Raw genomic sequence first — 20,506 nt, forward strand, 5'->3', positions numbered from 1 at the left:
ACAGACACGTTCCTTGAACTTCTCTAGTCCTATGGACTGCAGACGAACAGTTTTAAGAGGTTTGAAGTTTATTTTGTCAGAGGTGAAAGATTTTATGTTGAAGCTAGAGTAGTGCAACTGTGCATTCTGATGTTGGTAGACACTCCAGTCTAGGATATAAGACCCTTATAAATGTCTCATTTCCAATTCATACTCAAATGGGAGGTGTATCAGAGTGAAACCATACAAGGACTGGATTATGCTGCTAATCTGAACTTTTCTTTCAAAGGAAATAAATACTGTCCTTTTATTCTAGATGAGACATCAAAAGTTAATTATGAATAGCACTGTTTCGTAACTAACATGGCACTGAAAAATCTAAGCTGAATGTAGCCAGAAACTCCAAAATAAACTGAACACAGAATCCCACATAAAACTCCACATCTCATCTGTCCCAGGGAAGCACTGGTTTCACAAGACTTAATTTTTAGGTTATTTCATTTTCCACTGTTTTGGGAAGGACTTTTCTGCAACTGGAAAAGCAAATATGGTAGGTAGCTCAACTGGTAGAGTCCACCTGCAATGCAGGAGACCCTGGTTCAATTCCTGGGTCAGGAAGATCCCCTGGAGGAGGGCATGGCAACCCACTCCAGTATTCCTGCCTGGAGAATCCCCATGGACAGAGAAGCCTGGAAGGGCTACAGTCGATGGGGTCACAAAGAGTCGGACATGACTGAGCAACTAACCACGGCACAGCAGAGTGACTGAGAAAAAGAACAGAAGGACTTGCATGAAGTTTTTAATTCATCAGTTCTCTAGTCCTTTAAGAGAAGCCAACAAAAATACTTTGACAGGTTTATGTCTGATTTTGAAAAGCATCACCTTTGTGTACTGAAAGAAAAAAATAAAATTTCTTTAAATATGGCTTGTTGGTCCCTTCTTTCATCTACCATTGTATTTGCTGCTATTTACAAATAGGAGTGTCTATCTTCAGATTAATGTGTTAATCTTATTCACTGATGTTATAACTTTTAAGGCAGATAGTAAACTTTGCTATAAGTCTTTTATAAGATTTAGCTTGTCATGGAACAAATACTATTTTAGAAATTGAGGTAAAGAACTTGAGCAACTAAACAGCAAAGCTGCACAGGCAATGAAATGTAACCTCATGCTCTGATTAGGCGCGCTGCCTTTCCATGAGGCCAGAGTAGCTTTCCACCTACAGTGGAAAACAGGAACTGTTAAAAAGCCTGAAAATGTTCTAAACCCAAATCCTGGAGCATTTTAGTAGGCTTAGCATCTTTAAAGCCTTTTAAGAAAAGTACTAATTGCTCAACTACCCCTTTCAAACAGCGTCAAAGAAAAGCTCTACTTTCTTATAAGACTTATTCCATTTATACCTTCTCCTAACTATGGTGAAGAGATTTATATCAAATCTTTGATTAATACTATTTTTCTCTCAGAGCAAGTTCTTCGTGCTGACATTTTCAGTGTCAGGAAGCACAGGTAGTAGTAATCATTTTCGATCTTTGTATTACCAAGGACATCTTTCTCCATCTTGTTCTGAAGGATGAATAAAACTTTGAGCTGTACGTTTCAGAAGATAAACTGCAGCATGAAGACCTCCTATGTTGACCCAAACGGTATGCACCTTCCGCCATAGGTGTCCCATTCCACATAATGCCTGTGTGTACACAAAAAGAAAAGTAATTAGCTGATAAATGCTTCTCTACCACCCAGAAGTCTTAGTAAGAAACACTGGGAGAAGAGAAAATACATCCTACTCAGATATCCCCAAGTCTAGTTAAAAAGGTCCTAAATTTGTCGCAGGCAGAGGTTTTGCGCTAACATACAGCACCTTGGCAAAGCATTTCTTGTCCTGAGTCAGCAGTACAGCTCGGCCTGTCCCTGGCCTACAGACGCGGCTCATTTCCCGCAGGCAAGCTGGATAAAGGTTCCAGTTTCTCTTCTTGGAGCCCATCCTATAAGAGGAGGTCGAGGGAGTCACTTTTGCAAAAGGTAAGTAGCTAGGACTGTATGAAATGAGAAGTTATTAAAAATTCATTGCAATAAAATCCTGAAGTATGAAAAAAGTTGCCTTTTAAAACCGCAGCTTTGCCACTATGTGTCAATGAAATGATCAGACTAGTAAATTGCTTAGAATCTTGAATGGGATGAACTGGTTAAGGGAAAAAGAAACTGACAAGTGTAATAGTTACATAGGTTGTCTTAGTACAAGCAGTTATATAAACCAAACTGCATGTATGCTCAGTGGTGTCTGAGTCTGCAACACGATGGACTGCTGGAGTGGGTTGCCATTTCCTTTTCCAGGGGATCTTCCCGACCCAGGGATTGAACCTGCATCTCCCTCATTGGCAGGCAGGTTCTTTACTAGCTGAAACACTGGGGAAGCCACAGAAACTAGTGATTAAAAAACATCTTGAGATTTTCTCAACCTTTCTCTGAAGTAGTAATGTAATTCAACAATGGGCTACAGAGTGGATGAACCTCCTGTGATGGTCAGGATCAAAGTGTAGTTAATACAGTGCTGAGTTCTCAGAAGAAACAAAATGGGTGAATCTATCATATTGTTAAAGGAAGTAAAAACCTATTCTAAGTCTCCTAAAAGAAACTGAAGATTTCTGACAGAATAAGCTCAAAGAAAATACAACAGATTTAGAAGACATGTGGGTACTAATACCAAGTGAAAGTAAAACTCATTTTTTACAAGTCTCACCTTTTTCCAAATGGCATGTCTGTTACAATAATGTCTACAGAGCCAGTTCTTAGTGGCAGGTTGCAGATATCCCACTGAATAGTATCTATGGGCAAGCCCAAGGACAGTTTGCTGTGGGGACAAAAGAAAAATTGCTTCAACATATCCTGAAGAATGAAATTAAAAAAAAAAAAGACTTCTCAAGAGACTGTTATAGTATCCAAAACTTAAAATGATATCAGTGACAACATCTGCAACTTGGTAAAAATTTTTAAGGCAGCATGTATGTGGAAAGCACAGATTATAAGCTAAAACATTTATAATGACAATATGTAAGAACACGTAAATTTAGAAATTAGTTAAGACTGATTTTCAACTTTAATTGCATAAGAAAATATTAATATTTTAATATGTACTTGTTTTATAAGAACAGATTTTGAAATGAGAAAATGATTATAAAGTCTGAGTTATGAATGAATCAAATCTTGGGATACACATGGTCCTGTAAGACTATAATTATCAAAAGTGGTCCTGAAGCATACTAATAAGACATTAAAGATTATACGAGTGGGCTAGGCAAATATTTGGTATTTGGAGACTTTTCCTCTTGGATTTCTCTAATTCCTGTAATATTTAGCACAAGATTGAGTTCCTTGTTTGTATTCAATTAAGTTTCAGACAAAAGGGCACCACTGCCATCTCCTTCCTCTTCCCTGAGACCTAGGAGGACAGCTAAGACCCCTTCTCTCATCCCTTCATGGGGTGCCTTCTCCAAACTACATCACCTACTTAATAAAACATTTCCAGAGACAAGATCGCTTGTTAAGTCCCCAGCTGGATGCCTGCATACATAATGAAAACTTACAAAATTAAAATGAATCTATGTAATTCTTCTATGTGTAAAAGAAGATATTGGAATAAGAAAAGAAGAAAGACAAATTTAAATAGTTGCATTAGGGTAAAGGAAATTATAGCTAAAATATTTTAAAAATATAAATTAGTTTCAAGCAACTTAAAATTTAAATGGAGTCTCAGTATATTTATTTGGTTATAATGTCACAATGCACTGGTTGTATTCATAAAGCCAATATGAAATTTGATTATCTGTCTAAGCAATGCTACAAAATCTTTTAAATTTTTACCCTTCTTTAACTTGGATCTTGGTCAATAAAGATGAGATGTTATTTGCAGCTCTATTCACAGCCAATGGATTATTATCACCAGCAATATGATAACAGTTAGACCATTCTGTAGCCCCCTAAAAGACAAGAGTATATATTAAAACAGAATTAGCAAACTGCAAAAAAAAAGAAAACCCCAAAATGATTCAAGGTAAAATCATTTCAACCACCTGTCAATATTCAAGACAATCCAAGTCAATAATCCAATGCTTTTCTAAAGTGCCAAAACACTGCATGCTGTCAACATTGCTACTTTCCTTGCTTGAAACACCCTCCTGTTCTGTTTGCTCAACTCTTACTCATCTTTGAAGACACAGCTCAAACGTCATGCCCTCTGTGACATCAACCCCAGCTCTCCAAGCTGTCTCTCATTTGCCTCTCCAAAAGCACTCTGTACATATGTCTATCACTGCACTTGTCCCCTTTTTCATACTTCTGTACCTGTCTGCTCCTCAACAAATCTGGGAACTCCTTAAGGATAGGTCTGGTATGTCATTTAATCCCTCACCCAGTACTCCCTACCACACAGGAGGCCTTGCAGACTTTAAATGTACTTTGAAGAAACTTTGAAAAAGTTAACCAAATCAAACTGACTAACCTATACCCTTTTGTGATTTTGGGATTTTTATATAATCTGAGTAGCGAATACTTACGAATTTAAATGAAGTGTAATCTTCATTATATGGGGTTTTGAATGATAACCACTATATTCTTGAAAGGATTTTGTAAGTTTAAATTAAAAACATGTCAACAGAACATAAACCCTGAGCTTTTCGTATTGTGCAGTGAGGTGACACACTGCCCTAGGCATGAACAATGTTCTGTGCAGATTAACAGGTTTCTGACGTGAAAGCAGAAACGGTTCTGCCCTCAGTTTAGGGATGAATAACAGCACCTCTTTCTTGGTAAATAGTAATACCCCCTCATCCCTGGACACAGGGCTTCACAGCTTTTTCTTTTGCCCAGACCCCTGAGGGTAATGGAGAAGGGTGATGTAGGGACGATGATGAAGAGTTTGATGAAAGCCTCAGGTGATTTCTGATTGCCCAATATTCCTTTTTTCTTCTAAACCTATTTATTTAGATTTTCAGCTCCCGGAAGACAAGGGTTTTGTAGTACTTCCAAGTTTTAAAGGGAGTATTCTAAATTAAATGTTTTATTGACTTTGGTGAACCAACTGTCTATATAACCTGTCAATTCCTTTCATAATTTCATTCATTTTGATCATATATCAGCCTCAGTTTTTCTACATTGACATTCTCATGTCTGCCCCTACATGGAAAGGCCTCAAACATTTTCTTTTTATTGGCAGTGCCGAGGGCTCTTCTGGACTGTGTCTAGCTCTGTTGTGTATTTCTTGACATGTATTGACCTTCACTGCTATTCCAGACAACAGACACATCATGGTTTAAAGCTGGAGAACACTCTGCTTTGTTTCCAGAACTCTTTGCGACAACAACTGATTTTTCTCTGTGTGGCTCCTGAGCCAGAGTAAATTCCTCTAGCTAACACTAGCAGAAAACAGCAACCATCTGGACTACTGTGATTTCCTTCTGGGATCCTAATTCCCAGATGGCAGATGTCCTTTCCTAAGTGCACTCTGGATTATTTTTCCCTTTGTAGGTTGCTTTGGACTTGTTCATGTGTCCAGCTTCTGCTCACTCAGAATCTGTGGTATCTCTCTGAAGTTTCTTCCCATTGGTATTACACATAGTATATTTAAGAACTTGCTATGTTTCACAAGTTTAAGTAATTTTACTGGGAGTGCCACCTTCTCAATTATTATAAAAGTTTAGATAATATTGATTCAATAACAATGATTCAAGCAAACTCTCCTGTTAAATGTTCTCCACTTAGAAAATGCTTTTCCATTTCTTGCTTTGCTTTAGGTAGCTTTTGAGTCCTCTCAATGTGATGGTAACTTTTTTTTGTGTGTGAAAACTCTGTAACCTTGCTAAACGTCCTAAAAAAATCTAAATAATGTCCCTAGGTTTCCCCATCATACAACTATACTTACTCCCTCAAGAACCTAAGTGGATTAAGAAACATAATCTCACTTTATAGAGATTAAATGCCCTCTTCCAGCTTATGCTTGTGCCTTCAATTATCTTTTCTGTTCAAGTCTACCCGTTTGTCTACAGAAATGGGACTCATCAGTTTGTAATTCTCAGCCTTCTCTGTAATCCAGTGAATAAACATGACTTCTAATCTAAAGCCTAGTCGTTGGCTATTTGTAGTAAGTGGCTACATCCTTATCACACAAGTTCCAGCTTTACTAGTGTAATTCACTCAAATCTTGGGTCCATGGACTTAACCTTGGTCATTACCCATTAGTTCTAGAACATTCTGGATGCATCACTTTCTTATCTAAAAGCTAAAGAAAAGTTATTACCTCAATTGGTATTGCCCCTGTTCCACACATCGGATCAACTATTATATCAGTGGGCTGAGGTGCACAGAGCCTAGAGGAGAAAACAGCCTATGTGAACAGACATCAACAGTCAAGACACCCACAGTGACTATTCCTGATGCTGTCAGATCACAGGTCTGTTATGCCTGCCTGAAGAAACAACAATCAGTATTTATTTTAAAGATAAATTTGTAACTATATGTTGAGTCTATATCCTCGCACTTAAAAAAATTACACGTAACTAAAAGTCCTCTATCAACCAAAATCTCTATTGCACTTTGAGTGGAATTTGGCTTGTAGATCTTTTCGTGTGTGTGTGTGTGTACATATGCTTTTAGAAAATCCGTGTTATTTTGTATATAAACTTGTTACATTGAAAACTTAAACGTGTCAAGTATGTATCAATACAAGTTTACTGGCAATTACTCATTCAGTATTCCTTTCCTAATTACTTTTAAAGACAATAAAGGTTACTATTAAAATAACTACTTTAGTTTTCAGCTCTTAGTATTTGCCAGGCATTGATTTAAGTTCTTTGCATGCATTATCTCTTTTAATCCTTTTAACAGCCTTGTCAGATAGGTTACTATTATTATTCTCAGTTACAGATAAGCTGACACAAACCAATCCATCTGTGGACACAAAGCTAATAGGTGACAGAGTCAGAATTGGAGGCATTACTGTTAGTGTCTTAAATGTTACCGCCTCTATGAAATATCTCCTCCTCAGACAGGAGACAAGGTTCTTCTTTCCTTCTTTTGTCCTGCTATTCTTTCCACATTCTATTATGGTTCTCCCTCACAAAACTGAGATTCCTGGGGACTAACACTGGACTCCTTTTTTAAATTAATTTGTATTGGAGTATAGTTGCTTTATAGTTGGTAAAGAATCTGCCTGCAATGTAGGACACTTGGGTTTGATCCCTGGGTTGGGAAGATCCCCTGGAGAAGGGAAAGGCTACCCACTCCAGTATTCTTGCCTGGAGAATCTGATGGACAGAGGAGCCTGGCAGGTTACAGTTACTAAACCACCATAGTTGCTTTAATACTGGATTCTTATTGTAACGCCTGTCCAGCTTTCAAGAGTCGTCTCCAACACCACAGCTCTGGACTGCAAGAAGATCCAACCAGTCAATCCTAAAGGAAATCAGTCCTGAATATTCATTGGAAGGACTGATGTTGAAGCTGAAGCTCCAATACTTTGGCCACCTGATGTGAAGAACCGACTCATTGCAAAAGACCCTGATGCTGGGAAAGATTGAAGGCGGGAGGAGAAGGGGACGACAGAGGATGAGATGGTTGGATGGCATCACCGACTCAATGGACAGGAGTTTGAATAGGCTCTGAGAGTTGGTGATGGACAGGGAAGCGTGACATGCTGCAGTCTATGGGGTTGCAAAGAGTCTGACACCACTGAGCGACTGAACTGAACTGAACTGTCCAGCTCTACTTCCCCCTTCCTGCCCCTCAAAACACAGAGCAACAGAATCCTCGGCAACCCTCTCGGGAGTAAGCGACTCGACTCCCAGCCACTGTTGCTGGGTCTGAGTAAAACACATGACCGAAACTATGTCAATCAGATTCTCTCTTCTTCTAACAGTTGGGAACAAAGAGCTAGAAACCCTGGTTATTTAAAATCGGAAATATATAAATTTAGATGAGGGGGAGCCATTTATACAGATAAGTAGAGGCAAAAGCCCATAGGCTCCCAGGACTGTCTAGGTTTCTGGTGGTTCTCTCTAAGACCAGGATCCTACTTTTCTTAAGACATGGCTTTCAGTTTTTCTGTGGGTTCCCCAAGACATCTCAGTATTTTGCCATTAATCCCACTCCCACACAATCATCACTTTTTTAAAACTTAAACTAGCTTATTTAGGTTTCTAACAGTCGCACCCATAATAAGTTTCTGTATTCCTGGCTCCTACCATAATGCCTTCAGCAGATAATAAATATTTGTTAAATGAATGATGACTAGGAGCTCTTCCTTAATCAAATGGGCCCAGTTTTCCTACTGTTGTCATTGAATTGACAGGTTCCAATTGTGTTGAACTAGGATTCCAAGGATGAGCAGGGGAAAAGAGGAAGCAAAGATTGGAAGACAAGGAAATAGAATTAACTACCAGGCATGCCAGGTACTATATATAACAGGTATTTTGCATCTGTTTCTGCATTTATTCCTCACTCATAATCCTTTAAGTCTCACATCAAACCTATTTTGCAATCTGGCAAACAGAAACTTAGAGAAGACATCTTGTCCTAGTGGTGCAAAGAAACACCCAGTCAAAGGGAAACAAGCAAAGAAGAAAGAAAGCCGTTTTTGTTCTTTGAAAAGTAGGAAATTCCAGGATGATTCCTGGGTTTCAGTGAGTATAAAATTTTAACATATAAGTAAAAGCTCTCTGTGTTCATTTATACATTATACCTCTGCTTCACTGCACAGAAATGAAACAACAAAATTTGTTCCATTTCCCAACATGGAGTATATCCTTTCTAAACAGAAATGTGACAACTATATTCAAAAGGCAGATGAAAACTATCATTCTCATTTTAAATCAAGAAAATTGAGATATTAATTAAGTGATCTTTTCAGAATCTCAAGGAATCAACATTGGATACAAAGAAAGAGATCTTTAACGTTTTATCTTGTTCTTTATCTACTAGATTCTAACACAGTACCTCACAAAAAATTTTGAAGGGAAAATTCAAAGCAAAGTGTCACTTGAACCTACAAGGCTATAACTCATTCTCTTACCTGAGCATTCCATAGGCAAGAGTAGATCTAAGAGTTGTGGGTCCAAAATGTGTGATATTTCTTCGGTGGAGACTCTCTTCTGTCAACGCAATGCCCACAACAACTTCATTATCGTGGATATTCAAAAGAACCTACAAATAAAATAAGACAGAATAAAATTGCTTTAAGAGAGTTCAAATTATACTTAATGACTAAGATTTTAAAATTTGAGGCTTCATTAATTTCTGTTACTTTATTACCAAGGTATACCTTGCATACAGCAAAATGCACAAATCTTAAGTATGTAGTGCAGTGAATTTTTGCATATACATGCTGTGTAACCACCACCCAGGAAAAGATAGTTTTTCTTGCCCTCTCAGTCAGTACCCATCTCAAATTGTCATTAATCTGACCACTATCATGATAAATTATTTTGTCTTTTTTGAGCTTCATGTAAAGGAAATCGTTTAAGTATATACTATTTTAGAATTATTTTATTCTCCTTTCGATTCACTGTTTTCACAAGTTAGGTATAACCAGATTTCCTCCGATTTTTATAAGAGAAACATATTTTGAAGGTTTCCAGGCTTCTAAAATGCATTTAAAATTTTTTTAACTTTGGCGTAAAAAATTCCAAACATACAGAAATGCTTACAAGAAAACTGGCACAATGAACTCTTAAGTATACCCTTCATTTAGATTAACCAACTGTTAATGCCAGGCCACATATGCTTTAACACCTATTATTTTCTTAGTACTTTTAAAAAACTTGACTCACAAGTAATGCCTGTGAAAGAATTTTTTTGGTCCTAGTTATAGTTTTTCTAGCACACAGCTAAATATAAACTATTCAAATAAAAGAAAAATGAAATGTGTTCTCCCATCTTCCACCTCAAATTTCCTCATCATGATCTCAACAGCAGCAGTTAACACTTACCTAGCTCTATGCAAACCACTGTTCTACACACTTTATATTTGTTACCTCATTTCATATCCACCCCCTCTGAGCTAGATATTATTATCTTCCTCTTACAGATAAGGAAATTAAGACACAAAGAGGTCACTTTTACTTGCCCAAAGTCATACAGTTCATAAACTGGGATTTAAACCCAGGTAGTGGGACTTTCTTGGTTGTCCAGAGGCTAAGACTCTGTGCTCCCAAGGCAGGGGGCCCGGGCTCCATTCCTGGTCAGGGAACTAGATCCTGCATGCTGCAACTAAGAGTTCACATGTCACAACCAAAGATCCCACATGCTGCAACTAAGACCCAGCACAGCCAAATAATATAAATAAATAAACCCAGGTAGTATGGCTCCTGAATCTGTCCTCTGAGCCCTTTTGCTAACTTCTGGACATCACTGTTCTAGTTAGCCTGTTCATCATCATAACAGCTGTTACAAGGAAAAAGGAATGAGGAATTGTTCTTCCAATTTGATATGCAAAAATAGAAGAGAGAATAACGACTTGCCCCAGATTCAAGTGTCCCTAAAGCAACAGTAAATGATCCCTTGGTAAAAACATCAGCTGCTAGAGGCCTTTAAACTGTTGGAGATGGAAAGACTAGTCAGTATGGCCCACATGTGAATCTCCCATATAGCAGAAGATTGAGACCAAGGAGAGTGAGCATGTTACAAAGGAGGATCTGAGCTTGGGAATATAGCACAATTTAAGAAAGAGGAGAGCCGGCTTCAGGATGAGTGTTAGCAATGATGTCCTCATTTTAGAAGGTCAAGGTTTGTTTTAAAAATATACTCCACTTCAGTAGCAAAGTCTGCAACCAAGACACACAACAACAAAACAGTTGCTTTAATTCTTTTGAATTTTATAATCTGAACGTCCACACCATGTTAGAAAAAGCACTAGGTTAGAAATTAGAAAACTCAAGTCTCAATAGCTCCCCTACCTATTGAGCATGTAGTATAGATCACGTATCATTCCAGATACTTCAAAAGTATAACCTCATTTAACCTTTAGGACACATAGGTATAAAGTGTTATTGGCTCCAATTCGAAATAGAGGCTCAGACAGAATATCTTGTTGAAAGCTACACAGTTATGCAGTACAAATCTGGATTTAGCTCTGTCTCCATTGCCCATACTCTTGTTAATGATACCCCATTAACTTTGTGACCTCAGTTTAATTGTCCATAAGACTAAGTTAGTCTTGAAAATTCTACAAATTTGTTATGACAACCTTCTTGAATCATCACAGTAAGAACATGTACTTACCTCCACATCAAAGTTGGTCATATCAGCCTTCCACTTAAAATAATCTTGAACAGCACCCCCAAAATCTCTTGCTGCCTCATTTGAGGAAAAGCAGTGTTTCTCTCCTGCCCTGTTGCATGTGACTCTGAACTTCAGTACTTCAGGATCAGCTTCTTCTTTTGAGTTTTCCTCAGTCTCATCTTTGCAAGATGTCAAATCATCACCTATTAATGTTGATATCTCTTCTTTGACGGCTGGATTTTCATAACAGTCTAAGATCTGTGAATCTGAGACACTGTTAGTGAACTCTTTTTTAACATCCTTCTCAACTGTTGTGTCTCCTCGTCCATTATCAATCTTCTGTTTACTTGAATTCGGATTTATCTTTCTGCGCTTTGTTTTTTTTTTCTTGAAACATGTGTTAATTTTCCATATTTTTAAAGGGTCTGACCATGGAAGCTTCCCAGCCAGTTCCTCAAAATCCTTTAGAACTTCTTCCTATAAAAGACAGAGAATGAAATGCATTAATTTCATTCATTTCTCACCACTTTAATTGAACAAATAAACTCCTACTTTGCCTATGGACTACATTAATCGCTATGTTGTGGGTGGCGGGAGTACAGGACAAAAGAATAAATAATATAATGCCTGTAACTGAGGAAATTAAAGTCTTAATGGAGAATATTAAAAGATATATAAATTAAGGCCACTACAGAATAATACAAGACAGAATGGTAGATGAGAACCTGGGCTTCCAGATTAAAATGTAAGCAAATAAGGAACTATTAGCAGTGGTTACCTCCAGGGAGGGGAAGTGGGTGGACGAAAGACAGGGGAGGGCAGCAGACCTCTCAATGACTGACTTCCTATTTAATTTTGTGTGTGTGTATGTGTATACATACTATTTTTGAAAAGAAAAAACCCAAACTTTAAAAATTAAAAAGGTATCTACCCAGTATCTAAATAGTATGTATAGTCATCTGTTAAAAAAGTAAATCTGATCATGTGTAAAGTACCTCAACAGCTTATTATATCCCCCCACATTTAAATCCCTTAAAAAGCCCAAATACCCAAACTCCTGTCTATGTTTCTTTTCTTACATCATGTCACGATCATCTCTCCCAAGCTTCCCACCTCTGCTTCACATGTGAAGGTATGTGCTTCATATGGCCTCTCTGCACTGCTGGTTCCCTTCTCATTATTCAACAGCAATTTAAAATGCACATCCTCTGAGAGACCTGCTCTACTCTCAAGTCACTCTCTTCTCATTTTATTTTCTTTACATAACTTAGCATCATCTAAAGTTATCAGGTTCATTACCAAGGCTCCTCTCAGAAGGTAAAGGCAGGGACTTTCCTGTGATCCAGTGGTTAAGACTCTGAGCTTCCAATGTAGGAGGTGCAGCTTCCATCCTTGCTTAGGGAACTAAGATCCCTAACATGCCACACGGCATGGCCAAAAAGAAAAAAAAACCAAACCAAAACAACAAGAAAAAGAACAACGGAAATACCATCTCTAGAGTAGTAGAATCTACATGGTACCTGTTAACCTAGAACCAGAACATAAGAACTCTAACATAAGAATTCCTGAGTGCAGGTAAGGTCAAGCAGAGGTGTAGGAAGGCACCTGAGGAAGAATACCCACACATCTCAGGCAAAGGGGGGAGCAGTCTGCAAAGAAGGAACAAATACATTCTTCTCTGGAAGAGCAGGGAAGAAGAGCGTGCACCAAGAGGGAGCTTCCCTGGATCTTGTTTGTTTCCAAAAGCAGCAGAGGAGAGAAATGGAGGCTGAATAAGGAATCTCAGAGACAGGCTCTATTTGCTGGAGAAAAAGAACAGAGATGTGCAGAAATACTCTATATAGTAAATAACCTTAAAGTTCCTGAACCCTTTCATCTAGGGAGAAGGAATGGTTAAAAGAACTCAGTAAATGGTATGGAAATTATACCTCAATAAAGCTATTTAAAAAAAAGAAGGAAGAGGAGAACTCATTCACCCACAACCTTTTGCCAGAAGGAACTTCACAGTGAATCAGGGGGATTTCTTGCTGGCCTGGAACAGTTCCTGAATCTCCCATCAAGAAGGAACTCCCTCATTCAAAGACGAGCAATTATCAAGACTTATTAGCAACAGACTTACATGAATGGAAAAAAGGAGGCAAGGGACAGAAAAACAGCAGAAAACAACCAGTGACCAGAAAGGTACTGACACAAAGCAACTGAAATCCATGATGAGATATGTTGACATGAAATAAAAAAAATGTAATAAGGAAATACTTCTGCAACATAAGAGCTCAAAGAAGAGATATAAAAGCAGGAAAAAGATGAGAGGAGCTGCCAGTAGAAGATGAAACAGGAGCTTGTAGAGTTCAAAGAAAAAGTGGAATGAGAAAACAAAACCATTGCAAAAATGAAGACCATATTGAAAGCACCACTTATAAAAGCCACTGCTGAAAATACAGTAAGGGATGTGAAGGAAAGCAAAGCAAATACAGTAAAAATGAGCAAAGATTTTTTAAAAGGATTAGAGAGAACAATGGAAAACATCAAAGACAGTCAAAAGAGATCCTACACATGTATAACTGGTTTATCCCTGATGAAGGGCTTTGAAATAAAACATATTAAAAAAACTTAAAACAAATATAAACGGATATGATTTGCTCTATAGGTTGACATGTCCTAACTAGGAACTATCAACAAGGAGACATATTCCAGTGACTTCAAAGATTGAAAAAAAAAAAAAAAAAAACATCTGGGCATCAAGCAGAAATAATAAGAAAGCAAATAAGGGGGGGAAATAACAGGGTGGCTTCACATTTTTCCATGGCACCTTTTCATGCTAGAAGAGAATGAACACTGTCTGTGATATTCTTAAGGAAGGACAGCATGACTCTCAATTTTAAACCCAAACCGTTAATCAGGTATAGAGGTGAAAGACAAACATTTCTGAACTCATGCCATCCAAGAGATAAACCTGTAACAAAAAGACAAGTAGTGTGCCTATAATCAATTTAATGAAAAGACTAAAATGAAAACAAACATAAGGATTATGACAGCAAAACAGAATGTAAATGTTACAAAGGGATGTATCCTTGGAGGGAAAGGTAACAGAACATGGGAAGTAATTTAAGCACACTGGTATCTTCTTCTCTTATACCCTGAGGTCAAAGGATAGAAATTAAAGCGAATGTTTTTTAAAGTATACTTAAAGGATTTAAAGGCATATGGGTCAACACCAAGAAAAATCATAAAACTGGAAGATGAAAGGGAGGGAGGAGACATGTGGAAAATATGCCAACTTTATCACTGCTCTTAGCAGAGATTCAAGAAATACTGTGTAAATAGTAGATTAAGTTGTACTTATAAAAGTTAACAGCTAGAGAAAGAACACAAACTTTCCAAATATTTTAAAACACATGCACGTGGACAAAGCAAACACATAAATTTTTAAAAAGCTGAATGTATAACATAAACATGACAGAACCAAGACCAAACATTTCTGTCGTATCAATAAACATCAATGGGATAATGACCCTCAGACTGAATATGTACATGGATATATGTAGGATGTTCATTGCACTACTGTAATGACAAGAGCGTGGAAAATTCTAATGTCCTAAAATGGGACTGATTAAATTGTGATGCAGCCAAATCCAACAATGATAGTGGCATGATCTCCAAGATAAGAAGTAAAAACACAGAACAGAACAGTATGTATAGTATACTTCCATTTGTGTAAATAGTAAAAAAAAAAATACACATATTAACAAAATATCTCTTGAAGGATATCTAAGAAATTGGTAATAACTGTTGCCTTCAAGAAGGGAAATGGATAGTATGAAGACAGAGGAACATGTTTCACTGTATATCTTTTCAATCTTTACAATTTTGTTCTAAATACATACATAAACTGGCTAAACAATTTAAATCACAGTTGTTACCCTTTTAAAAAAATTAGTTAATAAAATTCATGATATCATCTGAGTATTTAAAAATAGAGAACCCATTAAGATGCTTAAACTAACAGGCTTTTATAGTCATGCGAAAGTATAATGCAACAAAGGAAAAAATTGATGGTCAACAGAATGAAAACTAGAAGCCAAACAAAACAAGGTTCTACTGGGGGGCATTTTGCAACTCAAGTCCACAAAGGGCTTAACAATTTTTCATGGTCATATGCAACAGAAGTTGCTCTTGCAGGGATCTGAAAATCTACTTTAATCCTTGCTGTTTTCTTCTGGGACTTCTACCAGTAACCTCCTTTGCAGTTACTTAGAAGGCAGCTCTGGAAACCTGGCTCCATAATATCAAATTCACCTCCAATTAGAGAGATCAAGAATACCCAAAATAATACAAATTCCAGGATGGCAAAAACATGGTAATTGAAGAAAATATTATTAATAATACCATAGTAGGTTAGAGGCAAGAATTTAAGATGGACACATATTTAAAAAATACGTCAACATTTATTCATGTATAGAATCAGCTATTAAAATTTTGAAATACTTAAGAGCAAAGATTGTCAGCAGCCTGCCTGTTATTTACTAACTTTGTAGATATGATTTGGTTGGCAATGCCCATCAGAAGGCTGAAGGGTTATAAAACTAGTGTTAAAAGTTACATTTTTAGTTAATAAAATTATTATCTATTTTCAGTCTGAATTCTTTTAGGTCTGTTTTTTTCTAGGTTGTGGGTTCCTATCAGTTTGACTGGTTTCTGAATGATGTTTTGGAAATAAACCTGTTACCAATAAATAAAAATTAGACAATCAAGCAGCACATCATAGTTTTAAAAAGATTATTTCTAATATAGGCAATAAAACTGAAAGAAAAAGGTTTTCAAGCATTTAACACTGGAAATGAGACCTTTAAAAAGCAATGTGGAAAAATACTAAAGCTGGACTGTGATCTATTTTCAGCCTTCAGCTTAGGCAGCATCTCAATATTTAGGAATCTGATGCTAAATACAAGTTAGGAAGAAAGCTGTTGTCCTAACAACTGAAGGAGTATTTAGATATTACTTTGGCTTTATTTCAAAAAACAAGTTAGAGAAGAAAGCAGGGCAAAAACAGAATGGTGAGAGAAAGTGTTATTGGTAGATGACACGAACTGATGCCTGCTCTTTGCTTCACAGCCTGGAAGCAATTCTATTTTGAAACCATATATATCAGCAAAGCTCATCTAAGGTGTCTTTCTTTTGTCAGAAAGTCAAATAATTTTTCTATTTCTTGTTAAGTTTTTGTTTTTCAATATTGATTTTTATTTCTTTGTTCTGTTATTCTGCCCCCTTTAAAAGAATGTAATCAACATATAATTTTAGTCTCAGGTATATACAAAATGATTCAGTATTTGTTTACCCTGGAAAATGATCACCACAACAAGTCTAGTTAACATCTGTCATCATACAGCTTTCTTGTGATGACAACTCTTAAGATCTACTATCTGAGCAATTGGAAAATGTGCAATACAGTATTATCAACTACAGTCACCATGTTCAGTTGTCTTATAACTGGAAATTTGTACCTGTTGACTTCCTTCACCCATTCCCCACACCCTACAATAATAATTTTTAAAAGCAACTTTTGGAGATGGATTATCGACAAATCTCTGGATTTTACTGTAAAAGCCTCCCAGTATTCTATTATTATAAAAGAAGCAGTAATGCTAAACGATACACAGAATATGAAAAGTGGAAATAATCTCTTTGGGAAGATGGCTGAAAATTAGCTTCCATGTTTAGGAAAGCTTACCTTTGTTTCTTTGAACTGGTAATCCTTAAACTCCTGAACAACCACAAATAAATTATCAACTGATCTTAGACAATGAACCTGGGTAGGGAAAGAAAAGTTGTAAGAGACAAATTCTGGGCAAGCTTTTGAAGTGCATAAGCTATCAACATTTAAATATAAAAATTAGGTACAAAGATTTTAAAGCAGCTAATACCCATAATTTGTATTTAAAATTTTTTCCCATTTCCCCACCCTCCCATCTTTTTGGTTACCCACCAGGTTCTATTCCCCCACAGAAAAGGAAAAGACAGATGGAAGACTAGAAGCTAGAAGTGTTCTGTGGGCAACATGAGTTAGGGGAGAAGGAAAAGATGAAGCAGTGAAATGGGGCTTTATTCTGCCTTCACGGCTCTCTGGGGTACACTGTATAGGGTCTGATCACCAGCTTGGTGATTATTAGCTAAGCAACCTTGTGCAAACTACCTATTATTAAGCTTAATGATTAATGAGGATAATGATAGTGCCTATCTTTACAAAGCTGCTGAGGTTATTAACTAAACACTGGATGAAAAATACAGGGTCTACTATATGCCAGACACTAAGAGCTTGGGAACTGGTGACCAAACCCCTCCCCCCCCAAACTCAGGCAATAATCCCTGCCCTCGTGTTGCTTATGTGGTAATGAGATACAGCTTAGTGTTTACTCTAGAGGGATGGCAGTTTGCTGACCTTCACTTCTCACCTTCAGTGAGTCCTAATTACTTTTGAGCAAGAATAAATTTGACACAGAAAGAAAAATCTCTCCCTTTACGCTTCACCACTGAAGTCTAAATTTCAGCTACATGCCAAAGTACATAAATTCTAAGAGGAATAGCAGATACTAAGAATTTCTTCCTGAGTCTCACAGGATTTTTTCTGGTGAATTGATCCTCAGGAACTATTAGGATCAATTCTAAAAGAAACAAAAATAAAGCAAACTTACAAATCAGTACCCAATGGAAAATGCAGTAATACTTTAAAATCACCTGATATAGAGCAGAGCAAAGAAAAGCAATGAAGATTCCAGAGAGGTCTGTAAACTAAGAAAGTAAACATAAAATCATCTATTTAGAAAGCCATTTTAAATATTGCTTCATTCAAACCTGAGCCAGACTGTCCACTGAAATGTCAAAATATATCTTGCCCCGGTCTTTGCTGATTTTGCATGATGACCCCAATTTCTCTTTCACTTCATCTGCAGCTGTTTGCTCAAAACCAGTAGGCACAGTGGCACCAATAGTGACTTGGAGATGCTCAGACTCACTTCTGGGGCCACTTTCAATCACTTGTATAGACATCTGGTTCTCACGAAGATTCACATCCAGGAGCTGGTTAGAGACTTCTTGAACATCAGACATATTGGCAGTGCTTCCAAGATCCTGAATATAGTCCCTTTAAAAGTAGTACAGAAAAAAGAAATAATGCCCAAACATTATCACCTCTTACTTCAACTATAATTAAAAACATCTAATTTGGAGGTCTAGCAGAACAATGCAACATAACCAAGTCGATATTCACCAGTTATAAGGACTGAATAACATAGGTCAAAGTGGAGGATTTAAAATACAGTATTATGAAACAAGCAACACAGATACTACTGAAGAAATGTAGACAAACAAGACTTTTGATAGCATGCAACGTTTGGTTTGAGATCATCCATCTTGATAGTCATCACGTAACTACAGAAGTTAATCTCAAAACAGAGGCTGCTAGAGCACATTTAAAAATACTTCCGCATTTAATCCTTCTTCAGCTAGTAATTAAGAACAGGGGGCTTTGGAATTTCAGACCTGGGTTTGAATTCTTGCCCTGGACATTCAAAAGTTGAATGACCTAAAATAAGTTTATTTTCCATTGCCTCTATTTCCCCACCGGCCAAATGGGAAAGGAATAATGGCTCTCTCCTAGGGTTATTAAAAGACTTATGCAAGAATGGCATACTACTGCCAGTTCCTATTTGCTAATTAAGGATGTGTATCTTTCTCTTTGAAATGGATAGTGATTCATGCATTTAAAAAAATAATTAACTGAACATCTACTGTCTTGTGATTACAAATATTTGAATGCCTAGGACAGGACAGGCTCTGGGATACATGAATGGGCATCAATAGAGATCTGTGAACTATCTGAAACTAACTGTAAGCGAAATTTCCTTTATCTGAGCATTTGGTACGGTGGGAGGCAGGGTGGACTAGGAAGGACTAGAGAGCTGGGAGGTGGACATCAAAAGTTCTCGACAGATTTCCAAGTTTCCTAACCCAAAACAACTTAAGCAGACACAGAGTTCCTACACTGTCCCTATTCTGTACCCGGGACAGGCGACAGTGTCTAACACAAAAGTCCGTTCCTGCCATTAGTGAAAGTCGCTCAGTCGTTTCCGACTCTTTGCGACCCCATGGACTATACAGTCCATGGAGTTCTCCAGGCCAGAATACTGGAGTGGGTAGCCGATCCCTTTTCCAGGGGATCTTCCCAACCCAGGGATCAAACCCGGGTCTAGCGCATTGCAGGCGGATTCTTTACCAGCTGAGTCAACAGGGAAGCCCATTGTTCCTGCCATTAAGGAGCTCATAAATCACTAAATAAGGGAGCGGAAGCCCATGAAAGGACGTATCAAGCCAAGGTCAGAGTGCCAACCAGTGGCGCAGGCGGGAGTGAAACCCACGTCTCCCGACTCCCACCCTAAAGGCCCTGATCACAAGAATCCCGGGGAGCACGTGAAGTCCAGGGAGAGGGAATGAGAAGGAATCCACTGTGGATCGGGCTGAAATGCAGCCCGTGGCCCGTCCGGGTCGGAAGACGAAGGTCACTCCTCCCTGCCAAGGGTCAGCGGCGCCCCACCTGGCCACTCCCAGCGTTCGGTTAACCGGCAGTCGGCGTAGACCCTTCTGGCTCCGGGACCCCGCCGGCCCAGCGCGCCCCGGTCACGCTACCGGAAGCCGCCTCCGTGACCCGGAAACGGAAATTTGACGGCGCGGCCATAACGGCTCCGAGCAGGGGGCAGCTGCCCGTGAGAGGTCGCTGAGGGAAGAGCATGCGTATAAAGGTCTGTACGCTGGGGCGCTGAATCTGTGGTGGCGCGCCCCTGCGGTTGGGGACTGAGTCCTCAGCAAACTGAACCGGGAAGGCCGCAGGCCTCGTCGCCTGTCGTCGTTGTAACTAATTTTAGAGAGCGCTTAGCGGCACTGGCACTGACTAAGCGCTTCACACGCATCATTTGTTCAATAGCTCTCAAGAGGCAGTGCCACCTTGTTAAAGCCAGGGGAACTGAGTCTCACAAAGGTTGACTGCCTTGCCTAAAAGGCCTCGCGCAGCTTTTTAGAGGCAGAACTGGGATTTGAACCTGGCTGCTGTGAGGCCAGAAATCTTGCCTTTAGAGTGTGAGCCAGTATTGCTGAAACTAGGCCTTGAGTTGTACTTTGCCTTCATTATTTTTGCCCAGTTGTACTGTTGTTTACTTAACGTTTTTCTCTAAATATATAATTTTTAAACTTCTGTTTTTTTTAAGTCACTTTC

At 38.2% G+C, this 20,506-nt stretch overlaps 2 protein-coding genes across 36 annotated transcripts in view; one reads left to right on the forward strand and one right to left on the reverse strand.

The window, feature by feature from the left end:
- Nucleotides 1-762: 762 nt before the first annotated feature.
- On the reverse strand, nt 763-19,931 carry THUMPD3 (THUMP domain 3 tRNA guanosine methyltransferase). 2 transcript variants are annotated; one of them, XM_081528119.1, is made up of 11 exons: nt 19,832-19,931; nt 18,094-18,382; nt 16,973-17,050; nt 11,245-11,721; nt 9,038-9,168; nt 6,269-6,338; nt 3,838-3,953; nt 2,717-2,827; nt 1,838-1,961; nt 1,518-1,663; nt 763-870 (listed from the first exon to the last, which is right to left on the reverse strand). In XM_081528119.1, exons 2-11 carry the CDS (start codon nt 18,346-18,348, stop codon nt 858-860), a joined length of 1,521 nt encoding a protein of 506 aa, XP_081384245.1. In that variant the 5' UTR covers nt 18,349-18,382; nt 19,832-19,931; the 3' UTR covers nt 763-857. The 2 variants fall into 2 exon arrangements, with proteins under 2 accessions (XP_081384245.1, XP_081384246.1); XM_081528120.1 differs by having other exon boundaries at nt 19,672-19,931.
- Nucleotides 19,932-19,970: 39 nt separating this feature from the next.
- The window catches only part of SRGAP3 (SLIT-ROBO Rho GTPase activating protein 3), a 324,141-nt gene continuing 323,605 nt past the window's right edge, over nt 19,971-20,506 (forward strand). For all 34 annotated transcript variants that reach the window (XR_014064772.1, XR_014064771.1, XM_081528011.1 and 31 more), the window contains exon 1: nt 19,971-20,036. The gene's annotated coding sequence lies outside the window, so the exon portion shown is untranslated. The remainder of the gene's footprint in view (nt 20,037-20,506) is intronic.

Source organism: Giraffa tippelskirchi, chromosome 9 (assembly GCF_054371585.1).
Source record: "Giraffa tippelskirchi isolate mGirTip1 chromosome 9, T2T-mGirTip1v1.2.pri, whole genome shotgun sequence".
Classification (NCBI taxonomy): domain Eukaryota; kingdom Metazoa; phylum Chordata; class Mammalia; order Artiodactyla; family Giraffidae; genus Giraffa; species Giraffa tippelskirchi.